At 44.2% G+C, this 25,675-nt stretch overlaps 1 protein-coding gene, 1 long non-coding RNA gene and 3 other non-coding genes across 5 annotated transcripts; 2 read left to right on the top strand and 3 right to left on the bottom strand.

Moving 5' to 3' along the window:
• Positions 1 to 8,279: 8,279 nt before the first annotated feature.
• Positions 8,280 to 8,353, top strand: TRNAN-GUU (transfer RNA asparagine (anticodon GUU)). The gene has a single exon. It is a non-coding gene; the product is annotated as a tRNA-Asn (tRNA).
• Positions 8,354 to 9,625: 1,272 nt separating this feature from the next.
• Positions 9,626 to 12,905, bottom strand: ABT1 (activator of basal transcription 1). The gene is made up of 3 exons (XM_045800394.2): positions 12,625 to 12,905; positions 11,844 to 12,049; positions 9,626 to 11,727 (listed from the first exon to the last, which is right to left on the bottom strand). The coding sequence occupies exons 1-3, from the start codon at positions 12,863 to 12,865 to the stop codon at positions 11,365 to 11,367; spliced, it is 810 nt and encodes a 269-aa protein (XP_045656350.1). The 5' UTR covers positions 12,866 to 12,905; the 3' UTR covers positions 9,626 to 11,364.
• A 34-nt stretch (positions 12,906 to 12,939) lies between these two features.
• On the top strand, positions 12,940 to 15,042 carry LOC123794203 (uncharacterized). Its single transcript, XR_006780146.2, has 2 exons — positions 12,940 to 14,573; positions 14,668 to 15,042. It is a non-coding gene; the product is annotated as an uncharacterized LOC123794203 (long non-coding RNA).
• On the bottom strand, positions 14,782 to 14,870 carry TRNAY-GUA (transfer RNA tyrosine (anticodon GUA)). Its single transcript is given in 2 exon segments — positions 14,782 to 14,817; positions 14,834 to 14,870. It is a non-coding gene; the product is annotated as a tRNA-Tyr (tRNA).
• Positions 15,043 to 24,078: 9,036 nt separating the features above from the next.
• Positions 24,079 to 24,166, bottom strand: TRNAY-GUA (transfer RNA tyrosine (anticodon GUA)). The gene is given in 2 exon segments: positions 24,079 to 24,114; positions 24,130 to 24,166. It is a non-coding gene; the product is annotated as a tRNA-Tyr (tRNA).
• Positions 24,167 to 25,675: the final 1,509 nt, after the last annotated feature.

Consider the following 25,675-nt stretch of genomic DNA (forward strand, 5'->3'; position numbering starts at 1 on the left):
CCTGCCACTTCCCACCTGATCTGTTGGCATGGGGGCCAGAGGTGGGGTCAGAATGGGGGCCCCGATTTTCCTCCCATTATCAAGTTTGTCTCCGCTCATATGTTTGCTCTGGCAACCAGAATAGGTCTCCGGGTTTTCAGTAGCTTTTTTTAATTGTAAGAAAAGAGGGGGAGGTATGACCTCTGGGTGGATGAAAAGGGGAAGGGATAATGGCACAGCTAAGTTTTGTTTTCCTCCTGACCTTCGTGTAGAGTGGTGTGCCTGGAACAAGGCCTGCGACCCTCATGCTTCTCTCCTCCCGCTGACCGTGTGGCTCCATCCCCACGTGGGCCGTGCCAAGGGACGTTTCTGGGGGAAACAGCCACATTCCTTACACGTATTGGAAGAGAAGTGGTGTCTGAGGAAGTAGAAAAGCCAAGGTGGATCCCAGCACACACATGCCACCAGTGTTTCCTGAAAGCGTTCTTTCCGTTGCTCTTTGAGCAAAACAAAAAAAGCTTATAATGAAATTGAAGCTTGCTTCTTTCATCCTCCAAACATTAGCTTGTGTCATCTTGTAGGGGCCCCACTATAGGTAGTGACCGATAACGCGAAAGAATTGGTGCTTAGTCTAGTGAGGAAAAGGGAGGACTCCGGAGTAGCTCTTGTCGGTTATCTTTTGTGCCCATTTTCAAAATCTCTGCAACCCTTCTTTACCCTAATTCCTGGCTCAGACAGTTGCGTTAATATATCTGAAAACGAGGAGAAGCCTTCTGGATAAAATTCTAAGTGGACCTTTCTCACTGAATCCGGTTCCTGTCCTGAATGGGGAGCCTCAGTCTTGCAGCTGGAGGAGGTTGGAGCTGCAACTCCTCCATTTGTCTTTTCTGTAGAACTTTAAATTCATTTCCTTCATTGAGATTTTTCCTCACGTGTTCAAATATGTATAGATACTCTTTCGTTCCCTGTGTAAAAAAAGTTTAGGTTGCCCTTACTGCTAGTTTTTCTCTTCTTTTCCCCTTCCAGAATTTACCGGCTTAAAAGCTATACTGCTTCCGTTTCTAAGTGTTCATTTCCTATCATGCTACAATCTGCCTTCTCTCAATTTTCTACTTAGCTGCTCTCCAAGATCACTGATTTTTGAACCGAAGTGCAAGAAGCGTGCGCTTTGCAGCTCCCCCGCCTGCCTCTTTCATCGCCTTAGCAACCCACCCTGCCTTCCTGACTTGTTTCCTCGCCCGACGCCCCCTGCCTCCGGCCACGCCCCCCACGGCCTCCAGTCACGCCCCCAGCCCCGCCCTGCGCCCTCTAAGCTCCGCCCCCGCCGCCGGGCTTCCGAAAGGAGGCCGCGCCGACCGCCCCAGCGGTTCCGCGGCGGTGGCTTCAGGCTCTTCGCCGGCGCTGCAGTCCGGGACTTGTGGTTCGCATTTCTCTGTCCTCCTTTCGCGCTCGCCTCACTGCGGCACCTCCGCACCTACTCCCTGAGTCTGTGACTTGGGCTGAGGCGTGTGTCTGCCCCTGTGTCCCGTGATGGCGGCCTCCCGAGCTGGCCCTGGCAGCGGGCTCTGTAGTGAGAGCCACGTATATGCAGTGTGCGTTTGCAGTTACACGTTCATATAGGAACGTTAAAGTGTTGTGCATTGTTTTGTCGTTGTAAATCAGATGGGAAACCGCTGGCAGATAGTCACTACGTACACCCACGGGATCAAGAGTTCCTTTTCCCCCAGAGATGGCAGGTAGAACAAAATGGGAAGTCCGGGAACAGATAGGCACTTTATGTAGGAATTTACTATATTTAAAAAGTGTTGTTTTAAATTAGTGCAGAAAGAATGATTGATTCACTCAGGAAATGTAGATTAGTCAGATAAAAGCTTGGGAGAAAAAAAAAATTACATCCCTACCACGCTAGGTGCAAAAATAAAGTACAAAGAATGGAATTCTAAACCAAACTCAACCATAATAAAATCAGATGACCTTGAAGAAAATCCCTTAATACCTCTGAACCTCAGTTTTCCACTCTATAACATAAGCATTTAAACCATATACTTGCACTATTAAGGTAGCTAGCCATATGTGGCTATTGAGTACTTAAAATTGTAGACCAAATTGAGATGTACTTGTAAGATAACTAGATTTGGGAGACTTAGTACTTAATACTTATACCTTAATAAGTTATATCAAGTACATGTTAAAATGATAATATTTTGGATGTATTGTGTTAAATGAAATATGTTATTTAAATTCTACCTGTCTAATTTTTCTTTTCATGTGGCTATTAAAAAATTTAAAATTGCGTATGAGGCTTGCATTATATTTCTTCTTCTTCTTTTTTTTTTTTAAGTTGGATCCATGCCCAGCGTGGAGCCCAACATGGGGCCTGAACTCAGGACCCTGAGATCAAGAACTAACTGAGCCAGCCAGGTGCCCCAGGGGCTTGCATTAGATTTCTATGGAACGGTCCTGCTGTATAATATCTCAAGCTTTAAAAGCCTATTGTTAGTATTTAACAGTGATCCCCTATATTTGTATAGTAAATTACATCACCTACAGCTGTTTTGTGACATATGGTCCCAGGTCCCAGGAACGCTGTGACTTAAGGCAGGATCCCAATGATTATCCGCATTTGGCAGACAGCGAGGAGACGAAGCCTTTATTAAAGACAGTTTCAAGGTTCATATGATGGAATCAGGACTAGAGCAAGTCCCTTCTCTGCTGTGCCCCAAGCCTGGATTCTGGCATGTTTCATCTTATATCTGAGGCATATATGGAACTTGATGTTTCTATCAGAGTTTAGTTAAGTGTCTGTGGTCCTCAGAGATCACACCAGGTCTGTGTCTGGGTGCCAGTGGTGTGTCTGTATTGGGGGAGGAGGTCCCTTCTTTTGACCTGTTGTTTGTTTCCCTCCTGGGGGTACGGGTAAGCCTCAGAGTTAGACCAGCTTCTTTAGGTCTGAACCTCTAGCTTCTATAGGAACTAAAGAGAAGACATGAAGAAAAAAAATTCCAGGGCAACAAAAATGAATCGTGAAAGAGACCTATGTGACTAAAGAAACAGGCATCCAGAGCTGCTCCTCATGTTTCCTAACTTGCTTCTCTGTCTACTCAGAAAATTTTACTACCATACTTTACAAGACAGCAAAGGTAATTTTTCCTCCCAAAGCTATAGACTAGCAAGTCCAGAAACAGATCAGTGATTTCGATAGAAAGTGATTTATCTTCAAATTGGTATTTAAATCATAGAGAAAGGATAGTTTATTTAAAAATATTCTTACAACATTAAGTGTTGGGGGAAATAGCATTAAATTCCTACCATACCAAATCTAAAAACAGTCTGGAGAGGTTTAATTGGAAAAATTAAATATTTTCTTAATGTAAAATACAAGATCATGGTTGTGCCAAAATAAAGTTTAGGGTAATTAAAAAAATAATAATCCTTTGTTGTGAAGGCCTTTCTTCACAGGCCTGCCAGTGTCAGAAATTATGAAAGAGTTATTAGGCTTGACGGTATAAAAACTAAAAACTTATGTTACCTAGTTACACCATCAGCCAGATAAGGAAGTATACTTACCGTATGTCGTTTGTCGTAGACAAGGGTTCCTATTCATGCTATAAAAGAGCATCTACAAATTAATAAAAGAAAAGGGGAAAAGATGGGAACACAGAGTTCACCGAGGGAATACAACTGGCCAATATACACTTGAATAGGGCCACATTAATATTCAAAGTAATGTAAAATACTTCGATTATTTTGAATTACCCAACTCTTTTGTAATGTTTCATATTAGCAAAGATTTAAAAAACTGTGATAGTCATGTTGGTGGCAGTTAGGAAAAATAGACACTCTGCTGTAGATTGAATGTTTCCATCTCCGCAAAATTCTTCTGGTTTCAAACATAATCCCCAAGGTGATGGCATTTGGAGGTGGGGCCTTCGGGAGGTGATTAGGTCATGAGGGTGAACCCCTCACGAATGGGATTAGTGTCCTTATGTAAGAGACCGTAGAGAGCCTTCTTGCCCCTTTGGCCATGTGAGAACACGGCAAGAAGACCACCGTCTGGAACAGAACCAGGAGGAAGGCCTTCACCAGAATTCTACCCTTTTGGCACCTTGATCTTGGACTTCCAAGACTACAGATTGTAAGAAATAAATTTCCGCTGTTTATAAGCTGCCCAGTCTATGAACAGACTGACACTCTTAAACGTTACTAGTGTAAGTACAAATACGAAATATTTATATACTTATATACTGTCTTATTGGAGTAACAAACTTAATGCCTGAAATGATTGGGAACTAGAAGAACAATAGCTTTCATATTTAATGTATATATTCTTTAACCCAGTAATTTCATGTTAAGAATGTTTCCATGAAACACTGGTGAAAAGCTGTGTCTCTATATCTAGATGGGTATTTATTGTAGCCAGCTTGTGATATAGCAGAAAATTGGAAATAATTTAAATGCTAAGTTAAATAAACTATTTAAATAAACTAAGGTGAATCCATTTGATGAAATGCCCAAAATATATTTGTGTAAATAGTAGTAAAGTAGTATGTACATTATTGTAAAAAATGGTTTGTTTGTAAATGCAAAGAAAAATAATATTCTAGGAGAATACTGTTAGTGTTTTTATGAATGTTACAAATAGAGGACATTTGCATTTTCTAATTAATGTATTTCATATCATTTCATTTATTTAAATGTTAAAATTCAGAAAAAAACATTCTGAACAGAACATTAAGAACTCTATTTTTTGGTAGGTAAATAGATATAATACTTTGTGGTAGAGGCAATATCTGAAAGGAATGTTAACTACTCTTCTGGTGTCTTCCCCTCACTGTCCTCTATATCTAACTGTCTTTAATGCGTGCGTGCGGCCGTCCATCTTCTGAACTAGTCACAGGCACAGCTCTGTTCTTGGCCCTGCTGGCAAGGCCAGCACACACTGGATCAGGTCCCTGTCCCCAGAAAGCTTGCACAGTCATTACAGAATCGTTAGGGATTCTGTGTATACACACACATCCACATGCCTTTATACATACATATTTATACGTATATTTAAGTGTGTGGTTAAATGGGCAGGGTAAGAGTTAAAGCAGTTTTGAGAAGGGGGAGGGTCTTGCAGGCTGGAGAAGGCAGGGAAAGCTTCAAATAGCATGCGGGGTTTGCAGTGGGAATTGAGTCCTGTGTACGAGTTTAGGATGTGACAGGCAGAGTGGGAAACATGATCGGCAGTGTGATGGTGGGGGTGAGTGTGTCATGTGTGAGAGCCAGACGGAGACTGAAGTTACTGATAAAAACGTAGGGTGAGGCCAGAGGGTGGAGGATCGTGACCAACAAGCCAATCGCCTGTACCCTAACAGGTTCCAAGGAAGAAGTTTGACTCGGTGAGAGAAGTGGATATACAGAGGAGGAAGGAAGTTCTGGAAAATGCCAAGATGGTTTTGTTTGGGGAGATTGAAGGATAGCTGTACTCCTGAGGAAGATTGGATTTGGAATGAATACAAAAAGTATATTCTCATCCGTACACCATCAGTCAACACAGAGAAGTAAGCAAAGGCCCAGGGCAGAACATTCCGAAAGAGCTGTTCGTAAGAGTTGCGGGGGCCCCTGGGGAAGCGTCTGCCCTCTGCTGCGGTCGTGATCCTGGGGCCTTGGGATCCAGGCCCCTGTCGGGCTCTCTGCTGAGCAGGGAGTCTGCTTCTCCCTCTGCCGCTCCACCCCCCCACTCGTGCTCTCTCTCTCAAATAAATAATAAACTTAAAAAAAAAAAGAGTTGCAAAGAGAATTCACACAGCCAATAAATGGCAGAACAAAGAGTCAGCATTGGCAGCTAAGCCGGTGGCTGGTGTTTTTTCACTCTGCTCCTGTGGTCTGTGGTTTAGTTTGGGTAAAGGAGCTCACCTGTGAATCTAGTACGACTCAAGTCCTGCTTTTTTCTTTAAAAGTAGGATTCTCAACACTGACTTCACATTGGCATTACCTAGCATACTTCTTTTAAAAAAAACACTGATGTTTTGGCCCTCTGTTCCACAGTTTAAACGAGAATTTCAGCGAGTTGGGCCTTGACATCCCTCTGCTTTAGAAACTCTGCCTCTACTTGTATTGTTCATCTGGAGTTGAGAGCGTTTAGGGAACTCCTTCCCTCGCGATGGTTGCAGACCCTGGTCTCCTTTCTGGAGTGCCTGCAGTACCCTGTGTCTGAACCAAAGAAGTTCACGATTTCTTTATGTGCTAGATGGTTTTGAAATTATTTCACATATAAAATTTCCAGTCACTCGTGGACTGGTATTTGTTATATTTCACGGAGACTCAAACACAGTACTAGACACAAAGCAAGAATGAACAGACTCGATTTGTCTCGATCAGAATCTCACTCCGTCATAGGTATATTTTGCTTGGCTTTGTTTTGTTCTACATTCCATTGACTTCTGGGCTTGGAGCCCGTCCGCTGAGCGATTCTGGATTTGTCTGGTTTTTCAGGAAGCAGTGACATTCAAGGATGTGGCTATAGAATTCTCCAAGGTTCAACTGGATTCTGAACAGAAGGGTTTACACTGGGATATGATGATTGAGAATTATAGAAATCTGATCTCATTGATCAAAAAGTCCTTTCCCTTTGAAATGTCTTTGTCTCTTTTTGACTGTTAACAGTGCTGACATATCACAAGAATTTAATTGACTTCTCTCTGATGCGGGGTCAGAATAATCATATATCTCTAAAGCACATTTTAAGCCAAGAGACTAGGTGTTTCAGCTTCCCATTCCCCAGATCTGTTAGTTTGAAGTACGGCTAGAAACTAGCCAGTACGTTAACTTACATGACACTATTCCCTTTACCCTAGATCAGAAACTCTCTCTGAAGTACTCCTCTGTCAAGATGTACTAGGAAATATACTAGAGCTTACTGCCTCAGAGCTTAGGGAGTTCATTCACCATGAAATCCACCAGCGTTACCCTGGGCGTGTCACTCAACCTTTCTAAGTCTACCTTTTGTCTAAGACAAAACAGCACATTGTTTGGCTACTTATTATTCTCCTAGCAAAGAAAAATACATTGTATCATAATATTTCCATCACCTGCCTCTACCCCTGCTCCCAGCCGGTGCTGTCTCTTTCGGGGGACGTATTCATGTTTGTTTTGCACTATCTTCCAGACCTTTCCATGTACCTTGTATTCCAAAGTACTCAAGTCTTTGCCAAGGACCCCAAGTAGATTTTTTTACTTTGAAATCTCCAAGATCTTATTTTACTCAACCAACATTTTAAATTCTTAATGTTTCTCTCCTTTTCTTCCTGAAGAAGAAATTCTGTCTCAGGACTGTGACATAGAGATCCTGCCTGAGTTACCGGCGTTGGCCCACTCTACACATAAACCAATTAGATAGGTAAGTGATGAGCTAGATAGATGGATAGATACAGAAGCGGGGAGATCTCTATTGAGAGGGAGTGAGGCAGAAAGATGAGACAGAGAAGGAGATGTATCATATATGTTCTCTGGAAGAACCATGACTCAAACAGCCACTGACATTTTTTAGCGTCTTGTTACAGAGAAAAAGCTAAATGAAGCGACAAGGCTAGAAGTTGTCCAACAGACCTAATTACATCCAAGTTAATCCTTTTTGGCAGAATATCATGTGCTGTGTGCTTCCTGTGACTTCATCAGGAAGCACATAATGTTAATTTGTCCCGTTAATGATGCTAAATCTGATCTCTAGTTTCAGTGGAGACATAAGTCTCTTCTTTGTAAAGGTTTGTTTTTCTCTTTGCAATTAGCAAGATAGCTCCGCGCTGCTACTTTGGTACGTGAGAATATGCTATTTCCCGGGAAGTACGCTTTTACCTGGTCACTTAAGGATGCATTGAGGAGCCTCTAGATTTTCCCCTAAATGGTTTTCGCTTCCTTGCTCTTCCTGGTATCTTTCCCATTTAATATATCTTCATCCATACAGAATCCTTCTAGGGGCTGTTCTATCAACTGAAGTGTCAGCGAACAGTCTCTTTTTGAACTGAAAATAAATTCTGTCCGGATGTCCTTTTTTCGATTATATTCACACTTATTCGGGTCAAGAGCAGTCCGGCACCCTGCTGCCCACCCACTCAACATTCTGAGGTTCCTAAGAATAATATCTATACCATCAAAAGTTGTTTTGAAAACAAACATAGGAGCAACAAAAATCATGAGGGGACATTTCTTCAATATATATATATATACCCAACGAAAGCTTCGTTTGTAAATTCTATCACACAGGTGAGGCTGGAAAAAATGAAATGATCATGTTTGACAATCCAACAGCAACCGTCATCGTCTCTGTGGCGCAATCGGTTAGCGCGTTCGGCTGTTAACCGAAAGGTTGGTGGTTCGAGCCCACCCAGGGACGGCCCTTTCTATTTAAGAACTCCGCGAATGATTTGCGGTTTTCCTTCCGAAATTTTGTCCGACAATATTGTTTCTGACCGTTCTCACAAATTAAATGAAAATCTAGCTGATGTACTTAGCCAGTTCGTCTTTGGGACTTTGGGAGAGGCGTGATATTCTCTTGTTCAGTGATTAAAAACTTAGCGAATGCCTTCAGTATGCCATCAGCATGCGCTCAGTCCCGTCATTTTGTACCTAATTCTACTGAATTTGCTCCCGGATTCCATCCGCTTCATCTGCGTTGGTCCATCCGGCAGCGTGCACGCCGCAAAGAGCTGCAGCGGTCGCTTGGCCAAAGCCCCGCAAAGCTCGCCGTCCGCCCGGAGCGGGCCCACCCTCTCCCTAAGTCAGCTCCTCAGGTAGGGCCTCGGACTGCCAACGACCAGCGCCAGAGGCTTCTGTCTGCGCTATCCGGCTTCCAGTGACTGGTATTTTTCTAAATCATCTGTTTCCTCACTTACAAGAGGAATCCCAGAAATGGTGGCTTACACTTTTCATAAAAGGCATTTTGACATTATCTACCAAAATTACTCTGTGAGTTCGTATACAATTACTATATTTGTACAAATAAAATTGACCCATGTCAGGGTCATTCATGGCAACATTAAAAAAAGAGAAAATTGTAAGTGTAAAAAAGATGTTCTCCTGCCCTCAAAGGGTTTAGTGTCCAGGGAATCAAACTGACAGTTCCTGGGAAATTCATTTTCTTGCGCCCATTCCTATTTTCTCACACGACCTGTGATTTACCCAGTTTACAGGTGTGAGCTCATTGTGCAGAACTATTGAACTGGAGCCTGAAATGCTGACCTTGAAGATACTGATACTTAATGCTACCCAGCCTGAGAACACAGTGTATTTCATTCAAAATATTAAGCCCTGTATGTGTTTCACTTTATAAGTTGTTAGCAACCTAAAGGGGAAGAAATTTCTTGATCTTGATATTCTCTTTATCTTGCAAAGGGGGCAATGAGCACTTAGAATTCTGGGTAAAGGAATAACTTATCAAATTCTGACACTGGATTTTTCTGGCTCACTTGGAAGACACCATGACCTGAGGAAACAATCCACATGAAACAAACTCACAAGAAATGAACACAGAAACAAGGGTATCAAGTTCCTAAGACTGAGGGTGTAACATTACACACGTTTTTGCTGGGTATGAGAGGTATAGCCATTGTGGGAAATGTTACACCATCATTTTTTACTGTATGGTTATTTTTATTCTCCCAAATAAAGTGCACCTGTCAAATTAAAATCTTAACATGCCTTAAGATTTTATTTTAGAGCCAAAGAAGTGGATTAATCCACTTCACCCAAAAAACAAATGAGTAATTATATTGCGGACAGTGCAGGGGGTGGGGGGGGATAGCACAAGCAAAATCCAGATTATCCTAGAAGTTTAATGAACTAGGTATTGACCAATTTCTTTAAAGTTTTTTAAGACTTTGTGAGCATGAGCAGGAGGAGCAGAGGGAGAAGCAGACTCCCCGCTGAGCAGGGAGCCCAGTGTGATGTGGGGCTCGATCCCAGGACCCCAGGATCATGACCTGTGCCGAAGGCAGATGCTTAACGAACTGAGCTACCCAGGCATCCCCTAAGATTTTTTAACTGATCTCTACACCCAACATGGGGCTCAAACTTAGAACCCCCAAATTAAGAGCTGTATGCTTCGCCAACTAAGCCAGCCAGGAGCCCGTGACCAGTTTTAATTTATATTATTTAATTGTGTTAAAATTTATTTTAGTTTACTGTGACACTCAGTTTTCAGTTTCTCTTAGTGGCTGACAGATTCTTTGTGGCCTCCAGGGCCGCTCTGCATGGTGTCTGTGAACCCGCCCTCATCTAAGCACTAACCACAGACGTGCACCTGCGGAACAGCCTTTGTGCCTGACCACCTCCCAGGCTTTGTCAGCCTTGACAATGGTTTGAACCCAACACTCCATCCAAGGAGCTTTGTTTCCAACAAGAGGCCTACACCAGGCTGTCAGACTTCTGTTCACTTTTCAGGACTGATCAGGAAAACTTGGTGAAAACTGACCCATCCCTGAAGAGTGTGATCCGGAATCAGCTCCACATTAAGCACTGCTTACCTTCCCAGATGGAGTCAACCACGGCCTCCCACGGCCCCTACTTTACCCCTTACATACATCTACTGTGATGCCTGCAGTGCCTCTGTGCATTTATTGCTTAAATGTCTGTCTCCTTCTAGTGGTAACTCTTAATGCCAAGGGCCATGTGTCATTACCTACTATACCCATGTCCTCATATAGTGACTTAATAAATGCTGAACTAGATAACTGATAAAATGGGCTAAGAAATTAATTTGATAGAAAGGGGTCCAGGCTGAACTGGGGGGGTGCGGGGAGGAATGGTGGCTCTGAGACCAGGAGATAAAGTTAAGGGGAATGAACAGGACATGAGGAGATAGAAGTTAGAACTTATAAAATGCCACCCACCCCCAATAAACTACAAAGGTATATAAATATATATATTTTTTCTTTTCTATACATACATTTGGAAGGTGGCTCCCAACCCAGTCCCACCCCATTAACCCCTGACTCTGTTAATCTTTTCTAAATAAAAAGGATGTTGCTGCTGCCCTTCACCTGTAATTGGGAAAATCGCTGCCTGGACTAGACATTATCACTCTAGCTTGAAGTAAAGGCTCTTCCTGGGTCCAGAAAGTGGGATTTTTCGAGGATCCCACTGGGCAGGAGGCGGACAGCCAAGACTCAAAGAAGACAGCCATCTGCAGTAGTCATACTCTTGCTAGTATGAATTAGGTGCCTCAGCCAGGCAACGGGAGTTGGAGGGGGGACCAGAGGCCCACAAGACATCTATGTCTAAGCACCCACCAGAGACTCCTGGTCTTAGAAAGATAATATAATCATTATCAGTAGTCATTATCAGCTAGACAGGAAGCAGGGCTAGGAGATGGAAGGGTCTCTCTGCCCTTCAAGAGTCCCTGACTAGTCAGGGTTCCTCCATGCTCTCTGAAGGTGGTGGAGCTCCAAAGATCTTGGCAAGCAGCCCTCGGTTGGAGCGAGCCTGGTCCTGGACATTGGCCAGGCGAGCCCGTTCACGTCCCCCTGGCCGAGCAGCCTTCCGGGCTCTCAGCTCTTGCTCAGTAGGACGCTGGGCAAAGGTCCAGGTGCCATTCGGGCGGGCAGAGTTCCCCTCAGCGGCAAGGAAGCGCTGTCCCCGTTCCACACTTCGAAGATAGAAGTCAGTCTCACGCTTGGCCTGGGCAACCTCGGCCCTCAGGCGCTGCCTGCGCACCTGGCGCTCAAAGGCAAGATGTTCACTGAGGTGGGACCACGTGAAACGGTGCAGGTACTGTGGACAGGAAAACAAGAAAAGATCTGGGTAGGGCACGTCAGGAATGGAGAGGAGATGAGAGAAAGTAGGGCCAACAAGAGGAAATGGTGTAGCAGGCGAGCCTAGCCCCTCACCTTGAGGTTCCATAGGTCGTAACGGAAGGGGCTGCGCTTTCGGGCTCCCATGGGCGTGTTGTGAAGACTGGCCGCCACGCGCTTGGCTACTCGCTTGTCCCGGAACTCCACCCAGCCCTCGGTGTAGTCCTTGCTGTACTTGGACCGCTTTTTGCCTCCCGCGGCCGAGGCTGCCGCTGCCTTCTTCTTGCGCCTCACGAACCCGTCTGCGGGCCAAAGACACAGCAGTGGTTGAGGAGGTCGACACGACACCCAATCAACGTCACCTCCCACTCGCCCGCGAGCCAGGATCCCACCTCAAGGCCTTTGCCGGCAAGAGAACTCCAAGGTCCATCCTTTCCCCGTACACCCTTTCCCTAAGTCAAACTCAAGCTTTTCCTCAGACGTCAACTCCTGCATCAGATCTGCTCCGCACATGCACACGCCCCCAATCCCAATTCAGTTAGTGCCTGCAGGAAAGCTGGCGTCAGCTGATCATACCCTGTCTCTAGACCTGGGTCACAATGACAAAGGGGATGGGTTCAGTTTTGTGAAAAAGCAAGCCGGTAGATTCGGTTCAGGAACGGGGGGTATGCGGAGTCGACATTACAAGAAAGGTAACTATCCGAGAACTACTCATCTGTGCTTACTGAGCTACCTACATCCAACCTCGGGCTCCCCAAAGAAGCCGGGCGCCGGCCTCGAGTCCGGTGCCCCCACAACGCCTCGGACCCGCGCAGGCGAGCCCACCCGCCGGCGAGCGCCACCGTCCTCCCCGCACAGCCAGGGCCTGCGCTCTTACCCTCGGGCTGGAAAAAAACGCGCCCGACCTCGCCATACGCGCTGAGAAGGTTCCGTACATGCAGAGGCCGAAAGCGGGGCGGGAGGTGGCCCAAGTACACAATACCCGGCACCACCCGCTTCTTGGCGCCACAGGCCGCCTCTTCGGATTCCTCCTGCTCCGCCTCCGCCTCTGGTTTCCGATCTGTCCCTTCCAGAGGCTCCTGCTCCGCATCTTCCTTCTCCAACCCCTCCGCTTCCATGCTGGCGGAGACAGGAAGCACGGCAGCCGTAAAGCGCTGCGCCGTGTGCCGCACACCGCGTGCGACGGCCGGCGGGGCCGCGGGGGCGGAGATGAATGGAAGGACCTGATCGGGTGGAGAGAGCGGAAGTGGGGGCCGGGCCAGTCGCGAGCTTCGGAGCTGGAAGGCGGGAGCGAAGTCGGGATGGCGGGATGGCGGCGGGACAGGCGGGGCCGGTGGGGCTCGGGGCTGGAGCGACTGGAGGCGAGCAGGTAGGTCCCCAGGTGAACGTACCCTAGCGAACGCCTCGGCGAGATGGAAGAGAGTGGGCGGCGGGCTCTTCTGGAAGTGTGGGGAAACTTTGGAAGTTTGGAGAGCTTTCTGTGTTCTCAGCGCTCAAACTAGCGTTTCACGCAAGGGACCCGGTGCGACTCCGGTTGGGGGATGATTCACCTCTTAAAATTGACTCAAATTTCAGTTTTTAAAAACGTCTTGAGTTTTGAAGTTTGAATGATTTTTCAAAATTTAACTTCGAGTTCTGAGTGTTTTTAAGTTTTGAAAATGTAGCTTAACTTTGCAAATACACGTTTTGGAAATTTAGATTTTAAAGATTTCAGTTGTGACCTCAGTTTAAAACGTTTTGTTTACTTTAAAATATTAGTTTTCAATTTGATTTTGTAAATGTCCATAAAATTTTAATGAGCAGCAGTTATTTCTCTTGTTTTCACAACGTTATTGGGCGCCTGTCGTACATTTGTATTGACACGTGATGCATATGGATATTATAAACACCTATTGTCATGTGTACGCGCGGCCCCGACCGAGGCGACCCCGGGGCGGCGCGCTTCACTCTGCTCTCCCGGGACGTGAGTCGGCTGCGGGCGGCGCGGGGCCGCGGGGCCGCGGGGCCGGCGGTCCTTGCACCCCAGCTGAGGCCTCTCTCCTGCGGGTGGTGGTGCGGGCGCGGCCCGGCAGGGGGCGCCGTCCGCAAGCTCTTGGCACCGCGATTTCTCCCACGCGCACCTGCTGCTGGGCGGACTGCAAAGACTAGCCGCCAGGAACGCGGACCACCGTGCAGCCGGCTTTCTGGAAGAGGCCCCGGACGAGTGTAAGGATAATATAAGCCCTCCCTCGCTGCAGCGGGACAGGATTTCCGATCCCTCTGGAACGGGAGGGTGGGCAAAGCCAGGCAAGGGGTCCGCAGCTACCATCCGAGGTGACAGCTCCTGCCAGGCAGGCTTCCCGGCATATTTCTGCCGGAACATGGCAGCACGCTCTTTCGTGGAGTGGGCGAAAGATCTAAGAAAACAGCCTCCTCGAGTTCTTACACCACTTATATTAATTTTATGGAAGAGAACTTTGTCATTTGCTCGCCGCTTCTTTTTTGGAGGCGGGAGGGGGCGGTAAAGGGAATTGAATTCCGGTCTTCAAAACACCAAGGATGAAAGGAGAGCGCAACTTGGTATTGCTTCAAAAGGTGGGGGGTTGGAAGGGGGCATATGGGGGAATCGAGGATGCCAGTGTACAGGTGTTATGCCCTGATGGTAATTTATGCTGTTTTCTCTACTTTGTGTGTATTTGAAACTGCCAGTAATAAAATATTTATGCACTTAAATATCAGCATAACGGAAAGGCCCATGGGACCTCCAAAATAAAACGAAAACCTTGGGCCAAGAGGTCCTTCCCGTTCTCCACGAGCACCATGACCCTTTCCCAAACTCCATGAAAGGTCAGTCTCCCTGGAGACCCCTTCTTACATAAGCAGTTTCTTGTGTATGTACCTGGGGATCGTTTATTTATTATCTTTTTATTATTATTTTCAGTCTTACAAGTTCATCTGTGAGCACAAACGAGAACGTGCCCAACTCTTCAAGTTTTCTTACCTGCACTAAGGGTCCACGCATGCGGCATCAATGACAACCTGTCAAAAGCTTAAGTCCTTCGAGCCGGATTCGAACCAGCGACCTAAGGATGACCACAACCGAACATCTACAGTCCTCCGCTCTACCAACTGAGCTATCGAAGGATTGGTGGTATGGTTTGTCAGAATACCTTGAATAAGGTGTAGCCCAGTGGTTTTAACCACCTTTTTAAAACAGGCAAACATGATTTTTTCTAGGGTGCTACAAATGTTCCAAAACTGATAGGGGTGGTGATGATAGAGATATATTAAAAAATTAATACCCTTGAACACTTAAGCTTTGTGCTTTTTGCTGTCTTTTTTTTTTTTTTTAAGATTTTTTATTTATTTATCTGAGAGAGAGAGCACAAGCAGAGGGGCCAAAGGAGAAGCAGACTCCAGGCTCAGCAGGGAGCCTGATGCGGGGCTCCATCCAAGGACCCTGAGCTGAAGGCAGATGCTTAACCAACTGAGCCACCCAGGCACCCCTGTTTTAGGTCATTAATAAAAGAAAACAACATGACCCATGTTCTGTGTCCTGCTCACTTAGGTATAATATGGATAGGACCATCACCCTTATTTCTCCTGCTGTCCCTCTGTCCCTTCTGCTTACCACCTCTCTATTAAAGTGATCGATAAATGACAATTTATCCTAAATATGGACAGCTGGTTAAAGAGGGACCAGCCATCTTGAAGCGGACATACTGCCGAGTTCATTTTGGAAACATTGCAATTCTTTTTGAAGGACGATGAAAATAATGTATAGACACAAATGTACTTGACCCAAAACATGAGAGGTATTGTGTGTGTGTGTGTGTGTGTGTGTGTGTGTGTGTGTGTTTAGGAATTGAGTGGCTCGTATTTAGTGGAGCAAGTAAATGAAACCCACCCCTCCCCAGATTTTAAAAAAAATATGTAGACATGTGTTTGTAGGGATGCTGTCACATACTGCTAGTGAACACTTATAATGGCATTTGGCTTCCTGGCTAAACACTGATGGAGAAAGTAGGAAGGCATCTGGACAGACTTTTCTTGATGATGTATCTATAGAAAAGATGTCTGGTGAATTTATAAAAGATTATTGCGTATTAAAAATCAAAGTACTTCACAACTGTAGTCTTGAAGAAATAAATTTTTCTTCAAAAGGTCCTGTCCAGTGATTTCCGTGAGAAATCTGCAACACATAATTCATATTTAATTCAGTTATTCAGTTTCCTCTCATGAGAAACTAGGAATATATGGTCTGGTACATTTCTTTCCAATAATCTAACCTAATCTGGAGGAAATGTGGGAAGCTAGAGTAGAAAAGGCTTAGAGAAACGAGTGGTTTCTGTGTGAGACCATCTCTTTCACATATCGAGTGTCCTGACAGAGACTTGAACACCACAGACTTGAAAGCAGCCAAACTCTAGGATCTAAGTTCACATTGTCTCTCAAATAAAAGCTTCCCCAATTTTCTTTCTTGTTTTTAATGGAAAAAAATGTTTAAATTTTACTTAAGTCTCTTAGAACACACAAACATTGACACAGTAGTCATCACACAGGACAACACTCCCTTTCAGACGTCTCTCCTCATCGTGGAAGCCTCCCTTGCCATAACGCAGCAGCTAATACAAATTTCTTTCTCTTTTCTCTCTTTTATAAACTTCCAAACTCTCTCCCTTAGACAGTGCTCTTTGGCTTTTGACTTTGAGTGTCTCCTCATCTTCAGCATCTGCCTTTTTTCTCGTGTAACTGTCTAGCTTTTCCAGTAGGTCAGTCCAAACTTTACTACCCGATCTACCAATCTCTCTCTTTTTTTAGAGTTTAAATTCAAGGTAGTTAAGATATAGTGTATTATTAGTTTCAGAGGTAGAATTTAGCGATTCATCAGTTGCATATAACACCCAGGGCTCATTACATCCAGTGCCCTCCTTAATGCCCAGTGACCCCATCCCCCACCCACCTCCCCTCCAGCCCCAATTTTCACAAAGGGCACAATGGGACCTGAGGAAAGGTTCTGTATTTTTCTCATCAGCCAGTGCTAGGTAATGTACAAGTGCTCATTTGAGATCGAGAGCCTCATGTGTCAGTCACGTGGTATCACAGAGTTGATTTAAGTCTGAAATGGTTCTATAGCTAACTGACTCAAAGTTCCTGCTCCAAAAGCCTACAGACAATATTCCAATGGGATACTCAGCGTAAAAAGAAACGAACTGTTGATAGATGTAACAACAGGGATGAATCTCCCTTACCCTGTAGGCAGGTACAAAAGGCTACATAGGACATTCTTACAAGCACAAAACTAAAGGAACAGAAATTGTCAGTAGTTAGCAGGGTAGAATGTAAGGGCAGGAGTTAACCACAAAAGGAGCATGGGGAGGTTGGGGGTGTGATGTAACTATTTCATATCTTCATTGTGGGTGTGGTTATATGACTGTACATTTGTCAGAACTCGTGGCACTAAAAAGGGGCATTTTTTGTAAATGTTGCCTGAATTTTTAAAGTGGGAAAAGAAACTTCCAAAAAATTAAAGCAGGTGAAAAGTTTAAGTATAGGTTGGAATTTATTAGAAATCAATATAATCCTGTTATCAGACTAAAAAAGACCTGTCCAATCATCTCAATAGTGCAGAATAAACAAGACAAAATCAGGATGCATTCATGGATCAAGTCTCCGCCAACTAGTAATATAAGAGAATTTCACCAACCTATAAAAGACTAACCTGAAAGGATAACCCTACTGTTAGCATATTTAATAGTGAAAGACTGAATGCTTCGTCACTGAGATCAGGTCTAGAACAAGGCTATCCGACCTTGACTTCTATTCAGTATCACCCTGAAGGTTCTAGCCAGTACAAGTGATGAAAGAAATAAAAGCAAAGATTTGGAAAGGAAAGGCAAAACTATCTCTACTCACATATGATGTGATCATTATGAAAAAATGCTGAAGAATTACTGTAAAGCTACTGAAAATTATAAGTTTACCAAAGCTACAGGCCACAAATAAATTATAATTCTATTTATTAATAAGTATTCTGGTTTATTAGCAATGAACAGCTGGAACTGGAAATGTAAAAATTTGGAAGGGTATAAAAAGTGAAGTTTTTAGAGATAAATTTAACAAAAAATACAATAAAAACAACACATTCTATGACAGAAAATTCCACATTTTTCAGATGCAAATTCTTCCAAACTGACTTACACATTGAATGCCATCCCAATCAAAATCTCAAGGAGCAGTTTTGTAAAAATGACAAGCTGACTCTAATTTACATGGACTGCCAAAGGTGCAGAACCAAAGCAGTTGTGAAGGAGAAGAGCAGAGTCAGAGGACTTAACACCACCTGGTTACAAAACTTACTATAAAGCGAGAGAGAGTCCAGAGAAATGGACCCGCGTATCTCCATGAGCAGTTGGTTTTGGCAGAGGCGCCCAGATAATTCAGTGTGGAACAAATAGGCCTTAACAAATGGCGCTGGAAAAAGTGCATATTCACATATTCACACGCTTCTAAGTGAACTCAGACCCTACACAGCATAACGGACAACACTTAAAATGGATGAAGACCTAAACATAATGACTAAAACCGTAAAACTTCTAGAAGAAAAACTGGGAGAAAATCTTTGTAACTTTAGATTAAGCAAAAAATTCTTAGAGCACAAAAAGCATAAACTATAGAGAAAAAAAACGATAAATTGGACTTAAGGTATAAAAAAAAATCTCAAAAGTTACTTAAGATAATTAAAAATCAAGTGACAGGTTGGGGAAAAATATGTGCAAAACATTTAGGTAAGTGTTTAAGTGATAGATGATAAAGGACTTGGGTCCAGAGTGTATAACACACTTACACAACTCAATAGTGAGCCATTTTGAGGTTCCTCAAAAAGTTAAAAATAGAGCTACCCTAATGACCCAGCAATCGCACTATTGGGTATTTACCAAAAAGGTACAGATGTAGTGAAAAGAAGGGGCACCTGCCCCAAGTGTTCAGAGGAGCAATGTCCACAGTAGACAAACTGGAAGGAACCAGTATGTCCTTCAACAGATGAATGGATAAAGAAGATGTGGTTCACTTATACAATGGAATATTAGCCATCAGAAAGGATGAATACCCACCATTTATATCAACATGGATGGAACTGGAGGGGATTATGCTAAGTGAAGTAAGTCAAGCAGAGAAAGACAATTATATGGTTTCACTCATATGTGGAACATAAAGAATAGCATGGAGGACATTAGAGGAAGGAAGGGAAAACTGAAGGGGGGAAATAGAGGGGGAGATGAACCATGAGAGACTATGGACCCAGGAAACAATCTGAGGGTTTCGGGGGGGGGGGGTAAGGGTTAGCCCAGTGATGGGTATTAAGGAGGGCACGTGTTGTAATGAGCACTGGGTGTTATACTCAAACAATGAATCATGGAACACTACATCAAAAACTAATGATGTATGGTAAATGATTTGGATAGATAGAACAAAATGATTTGTTCCCAAAACAAAATGTACAGATGACCAATAAGCCCATGATACAGAGCCTCAACGTTATTATTCATTAGGGATATGCATTTTACAAGCCTCAGTGAATGAGACTTCCTGTTGGCTTCACATCCTCACCAGCATTTGGTGTTGTGTTTTGTATTTTGGCCATTCTAACAGGTGTGTAGTGGCTTCTCATTGGTTTTTCAATTTACAGCTCCCTAATTACATATGATGTGGAGGATCTTTTATTTGCCACCTGTATATCTTCTTTGGTGAGTTGTCCAGATCTTTTGCCCAAGTTGTCTATTTTATTGTTGAGTTTTAAAAGCTCTTTGTATATTTTAGATAGCAGTGCTTTGTCAGATATGTAAATTTTGCAAATATTTTCTGCCAGCATGTAACTTCTCCTCTTATTCTTCGGACAGTGTCTTTTTGAAGAAGTTTTTAATTTTAATGAAGTCCAACTTCTCGATTATTTTTTTTCATGAAGTATGCCTTTGGTGTTGCATCTAAAAAGTTGTAACACACACCTGTACACAAACTTATTGCCATGTTCGAGGCTACCTACATTTTTTCCTGTCATCTTCTAGTAATATTACAGTTTTGCACTTTACATTTAGGTGTATGATAATTTTGAGTTAATTTTTGTGATTCATCTTTTTTGCATGTGGATATTCAGTTCTACCACCATTTGTTAAAAATACTGTTGATTGATTTTTGACATAGACGACAAGGTAATTCTATAGAGAAAAGATAAGCTTTCAATAACTGATGTTGGTACAACTGGACATCCATTAAAAAAAAAAAATCTTTGACCCTACATCAAAACGACGTAAAATAATTAATTCTAGTTTGATCAGAGATCTAAATGTAAAAGATAAAACTTCCAGAAGAAATTCTCTGTGATCTCTGGTTAGGCAAAAAATTCTTAGAACACCAAAGAACACCAAAAATACAAGGTATAAAAGGAAAAAAATGATAAATCGGGCTTCATCAAAATTTTAATGTTTGCTTTTCAAAAGATACTGCTAAGAAAATGAAAAGTCAAACCACAGACTGGGAGAACATATTTGCAGGACAAACACCTGAGAGGCCAGACTTTTATCCAGAATATATAAAGCGCTCTTAGAGCTCAAGAAGGAGGCAAACGATTCAATTTGTTTAAAGAAGGCAAGGATTTCAACAGTCACTTCACCAAAAAAGATAAACAGGTGACAGCTCCCTGTAAAGGTAGACATCATTAGTCGAGGGAAATGCAAATTAAAACCACATGAGATGCCTCTAGGCACTCATTGTAGGAGGCAGAATTCCAAGACGGCCGCCAGATTTCCACCCATTTCTCAGAATAGCGGAATAATCCCTGCCCCGTAAACGTGGGTGGGACGTGTAAACGTGTTGTGTTAGTTACAAATTTGAATGGCTAATATTTAAAAGACTGCTCCAAGTATTGTCTAAGATGTAGAGAAACGAACTCTCATCCACTGCTAAGAAGGTAAGATGTTACAGGCACGTTGGACAACAGCTGGTAGTTTCTTTGAAAGTTAAATATATACCTACCGTGAGGCGCCTGGGTGGCGCAGTCGTTAAGCGTCTGCCTTCGGCTCAGGGCGTGATCCCGGCGTTCTGGGCTCGAGTCCCACATCAGGCTCCTCTGCTGGGAGCCTGCTTCTTCCTCTCCCACTCCCCCTGCTTGTGTTCCCTCTCTTGCTGGCTGTCTCTCTCTCTCTGTCAAATGAATAAATAAAATCTTTAAAATTATACACACACACACACACACACACACACACACACACACACACCCCTACCATAGGATCCAGCAATCCCACTCCTATATATTCACTGAAAACAAAACACATGGCTTATACCCCAAATATTTATGGCCATGTAATAATTTGCGAAAACCGCCATCACAACGTACCGCAGACTGGGTGACTGAAACAAATTTCTCTCCTCACAGTTCTGGAGGCTGGAAGTCCAAGATCAAGGTGTCAGCAGGACTAATTTCTTCTGAGGCCTCTGCTTGGCTTGAAGAAAGGTTCCTTCTTGTTTCCTCTGTACATGGGCGTTCCTCTGTACACTCATGCCCCTAGTGTTTCTCTCTGTATCCTCATCTCCTCTTCCTACAAAGATACCGGTCAGATTGGGTCAAGGCACCCTACCAGCCTCATTTGAATGTAGTAACTTCTTTCAAGGCCCTATTTCCAAATACAGTCTCAGTCTGAGGTACTGGAAATTAGGGCTTTAACATATATGAGTGGGGGGCACGTAATTCAGCCCATAACAGGCAGTCTCATTAATAATAATAAAAACAGTAACAAAAAATTTTCATCAGTTGGTGAATGAACAAATTCTAATACATCCCTACGATGGACTACTGAACAGTAAAAAGGAACTATGGCTACATACATGACAAGGATGGATCTCAACAGCATTGCGCTGAATGGAGGAAGCCAGGCTCAAAAGCTGCATCTGTAGGAGTCTATTCTAGAACCATCTGGCAAAGGCAAAAGTACAGTGACAGCAGATCAGCACTTCTGAAGGCACAAGTCAACTTCCTGGAGAGATGAAAAGGTTCTATATCATGAGTGTTGTGGTGGTTATATGATTGAATATACTTTTCAAAACTCATCAAACTATACACTTAAAAAGGAATTAATTTTACTGCGTTTAAGTTACATTTCAATAGCGGTCATTAAAAACAAAACAAAACTAGTTAACCATACAAAGACTTCAACATGATTGGATGTCTTGCTGGACAGTCTGCTTCTGGTGGCACACAGCCCCCTTATCGGATTCCCAATTGACTTGTTTACTTTTCTTTAGCCTGTAGTACTTAACTATTTTTAACACATTATACAATTACACAAATTTGTTTTTATCATATTTTAAAATTTCCAGTACTTTCAAGCTGATGTTGTCAATATTATATCCAACAGTTGTAGTTGTCCTAAATGCCACATTTGGAAAATGAGATGTCCCTTCTGGAAGTTTGAGAGCTAATGGGCAATCCACCACACCCCTCCTTACCCTTACCCTGACAAGATAATTTATGATCTGAGTTGTAGAAGATCTATAAGCCAGGGTCCCAGAATGGAGCGGAGCCCACCCGCCAAGCCATGTTATATGACGCGGAAATAAGAATTTCTGGCTATGAGCCACCCTGATGGGCAGGAGGGAGGGAATGCTTGTTACTACACCGTAACTTAACCTATTCAGGTGGACACAGGAAATTTGAAAGTCTGAATCCGCCAAGAAGGCTTATTTGCCTTCAAGGAAAATACCGAACAAAAATGTGTGAACTTCTGTGCCAAGAGCTATGGTAAGAGTATTCAGATTTTTTTTCTTACAATTATCCATTTTATATTACCGAGTGAAGAAAAAACTCGGTGAAGTTTTGCCAAGAGTCTTTCTGTCAGCCTAATGTCATGTTATCCTATTTTAAGAGATGTATTTTTTTCAGTCACTCCAAGAAATGGGTTCTGGGAAAATGTTCTGAAATAATTGCTAATAATAGGCTGAGGCTCTTTGTGGAATTCCTAAGTGTGTTGAGCTAAAAGTAGAACCAATTTATTGGAGTGAATACAAATCTTGGATTGGGATCTAAACATACTATGTCGATTTTTCAAGATTGGAAACCGCGGGAGCTCCAGCAAAAAGGATTTAATTTAAATGCTTGGACAGAGGCGTTTCAGCTGCTCTGTGTCACGTGCCACGGCAGCCGTAGTGACTGCCCTTGTCCTTTTCTCTCTCAGAATCTCAGAATCTCTCTGCTTTCCTTTTTTCTTGATAGCTTCTCCCAGCCATTTGGTCTTCGGGAGTAGGCTTCCCCAAAGACAGACTAAAAATTATAGAGTCTTCAAATCCAAACCCTCCTAATTCCTTGCTGCTCCTGAAAATTACCATTCAAGATCACTTTTCAGGGTTGAGTTTTATAGCAAACTATGAGTAAACAGACTGAGCATGCTAGTCTGAGAAGTTACACGACTGTGTCATGTATGTGCCGTGGGTACTTCGTGGCTGAAAGATAGAGGCAACCTGGTCGCTGTCTTGCCCCCACTTGTAGTCCTATTGGGAGGGCGTGTACCCGCTGCAGCCGGTTTTCTCTGGACGCGTCCCGCCGCAGGGACCTCCCCAGGTGCGGGCGGCTGCCCACCCGCGCGCTGGTAACTCGAAAGGGACAGCTCTATGTGAATTGTCCTCCACTCCTGCCGTGTGCAGAGGGAGCAGAGGCGGTGAGCTGGTCCTGTCCGCATCTCCGATTTGTGCAGAAAGGGCAGGGTGCGGGAGGGGTGTGGATTTGGGGTAGATGGTGCCAGCAGGGTGGCTGTATGTGGGCGGTGGGTCCGGTGACGTTCATGGTGCTACTTCCCCCTTTGGGGTAGGTCTGAAATTGCTCCAGTGAAAGGCCCCTTGGGAAATTACCAGGGTGACCCGGGATCCGCGACTCCCCAGGGGCGGGGTCTGGAGACCTAGGGGGCGGGGCGCGCCTGGCAGCCGCGCGCGTGCGCCCTCCTCTCCGCTGCTTTGCGCCGGGGCCCGCCTGGGGCGCGGGGTGTAGCGCGCGAGCCGGGGAGCCGGGCGGCAGTTTGCAGAGCTGCGCGCCGCAGCCCCGGAGCCGGGGCGGGAAAAGTGAACGAAGCCTGCTGGGCAGGTCTTCCGCGGAGCCGGCGGCCCTTCCCTGCAGCAGCCGCGGTCGCAGTCCGCTCCGTATGTACTGCGTGCTTGTAAATAGGAGAGCTCAGCGCGCTCTTGTCTGAACGGCAAGTGCAACCTGTCCGCCGGAGACCCGCGGGAAGGGATTATTCCCCGACGTTCCGGAAGGATCTAAATTTTACGGTGGCTTCGTGGGAGGAGCCTGGGATTTCCAAAAGTCTCGTCCTTCGAGCCGGATTCGAACCAGCGACCTAAGGATACCCAACTGTCGCACCTACAGTCCTCCGCTCTACCAACTGAGCTATCGAAGGACTCCTGGGAAGGGCTGTTATAGGATTCCTAAAATAATGTCTCTCCAGATGGTTTGCGTTGGTAATGTTCATATTCACTTTTAAAAGTGCAGCCTTAAGCTGTCTTCTTCGACACCGAATGTATTTTATGCGGTGATCTGGATATCTGGTGCATGGGTTTATAAATCTGTAAAAATCGTTGGGTTGTACATCTAAGACCTTAGAATATTACTTATGTCTATCTCAAGAAAAAAACCCAAAGGGTATCCCATGTCCTCCTACCGTAGGAATAAGACAGCTGAAAATAACGCCTTGGATTACGCCCAATTCCTTCCCTGCTCTCTGGTTACTTCCTCCTTCTTCTCCCCAAAATGTCATAGTTTGCTCAATAAATGATACAGTTGCCCTAAATACAGGCAACTAGGTTGGAGAAGATCCCTGGGTTGTGAACAGAGCACTGCCCCCTGCATTTTGGGACATTGCAGTACTCCATTCTGAAAGTCGAATGGGAAATCGTGTATATTCATGACTGTAACGACGAAAAATGTGGAGTGTTCCTGTGTGCGTGTGTGTGTGTAAATTTTTTTTAGTTGGATAAACGATTTGGGTGGTTCATATTCTATTGCATAATTATAGTAGAGCAATTAAAATGAAACAAGTTCTTGAAATTCTTAAATGGAAATATAAATATTCCTTTTCCAAAGCAAATCACCCAACATTGAGTTTCAACAGAGACGGATCAGTTCCCTTGCACCTTCTGCAGAAGCAGGCGGATGGAGAGCATGCTACACTCCCCGGGCAGAAAGGCCTCCTCTGCAATATATTTAAGGAAAAGATTAAGTGAATTTCTCTATAAAACATCTGGGCTTATTAAAATAAAATTTCTACAAAACTAAATTATTGAAAACATTCTTCCAAATTTTTCTGCAGATGTCAATCACCAACCAGTGCCTCCTGCTCGAACTGCTGAAAGCACGTGTTGTTCTTGAACTCAGTAATTAAATCCCTTTCCATGAGAAACTAAGAGAATAGCGCCTAGGAACTTTTCTTTCAGTGTTCCTAACCTGATAGAGAATTTGCAGCTAGAGAAAAAGGATCCTAAGCAGTGGACAGTTTCTCTTGACGTTATCAGGTGTCCTTGAATACCAAGCGGAAAATAGCAAAGTTGCCAACAAGTGGTGAAATTTTGGGCTGGTACTGGACTCGTTACTGGGACAACATTTAGAGGAACAGAAGTCCCCAGAAGGGAAACAGGAATCAGTAAGCCCACCTTTCCCCTCCTCCAGCCTTGCATTCTTCTCCTAGTTTCCCCTCTGGCAAAGCCTAACAGGGGGGCAAGCAGGACACCAGTAATGTGGTTTCCGGAGGCTCATACCTTATCAGGGCAGATTTAAAAAGGATTATTGTCTTAGTTGGCTCAGGCTGCTGTGACAAAGGGCCACAGACTGGGCGGCTTAAACATCAGACAGTGCTGGAGGCTGGAAGTCATGACCCAGGTGATGGCCATTTGGTTCCTGGTGAGAGCCCTCT

The sequence above is a fragment of the Ursus americanus genome, chromosome 32 (assembly GCF_024610735.1).
Source record: "Ursus americanus isolate L20-20 chromosome 32, mUrsAme1.1.p, whole genome shotgun sequence".
NCBI lineage: Eukaryota > Metazoa > Chordata > Mammalia > Carnivora > Ursidae > Ursus > Ursus americanus.

What these genes read in the sequence shown, in the direction of transcription:
- ABT1 (XM_045800394.2), bottom strand. Translation starts at nt 12,865, where the DNA reads ATGGAAGCGGAGGGGTTGGAGAAGGAAGATGCGGAGCAGGAGCCTCTG. An exon ending in CGTTTTTTTCCAGCCCGAGG is followed by an intron (nt 12,050 to 12,624) that starts GTAAGAGCGCAG and finishes TTTGGCCCGCAG; the next exon opens with ACGGGTTCGTGAGGCGCAAG. An exon ending in ACGACCTATGGAACCTCAAG is followed by an intron (nt 11,728 to 11,843) that starts GTGAGGGGCTAG and finishes TCCTGTCCACAG; the next exon opens with TACCTGCACCGTTTCACGTG.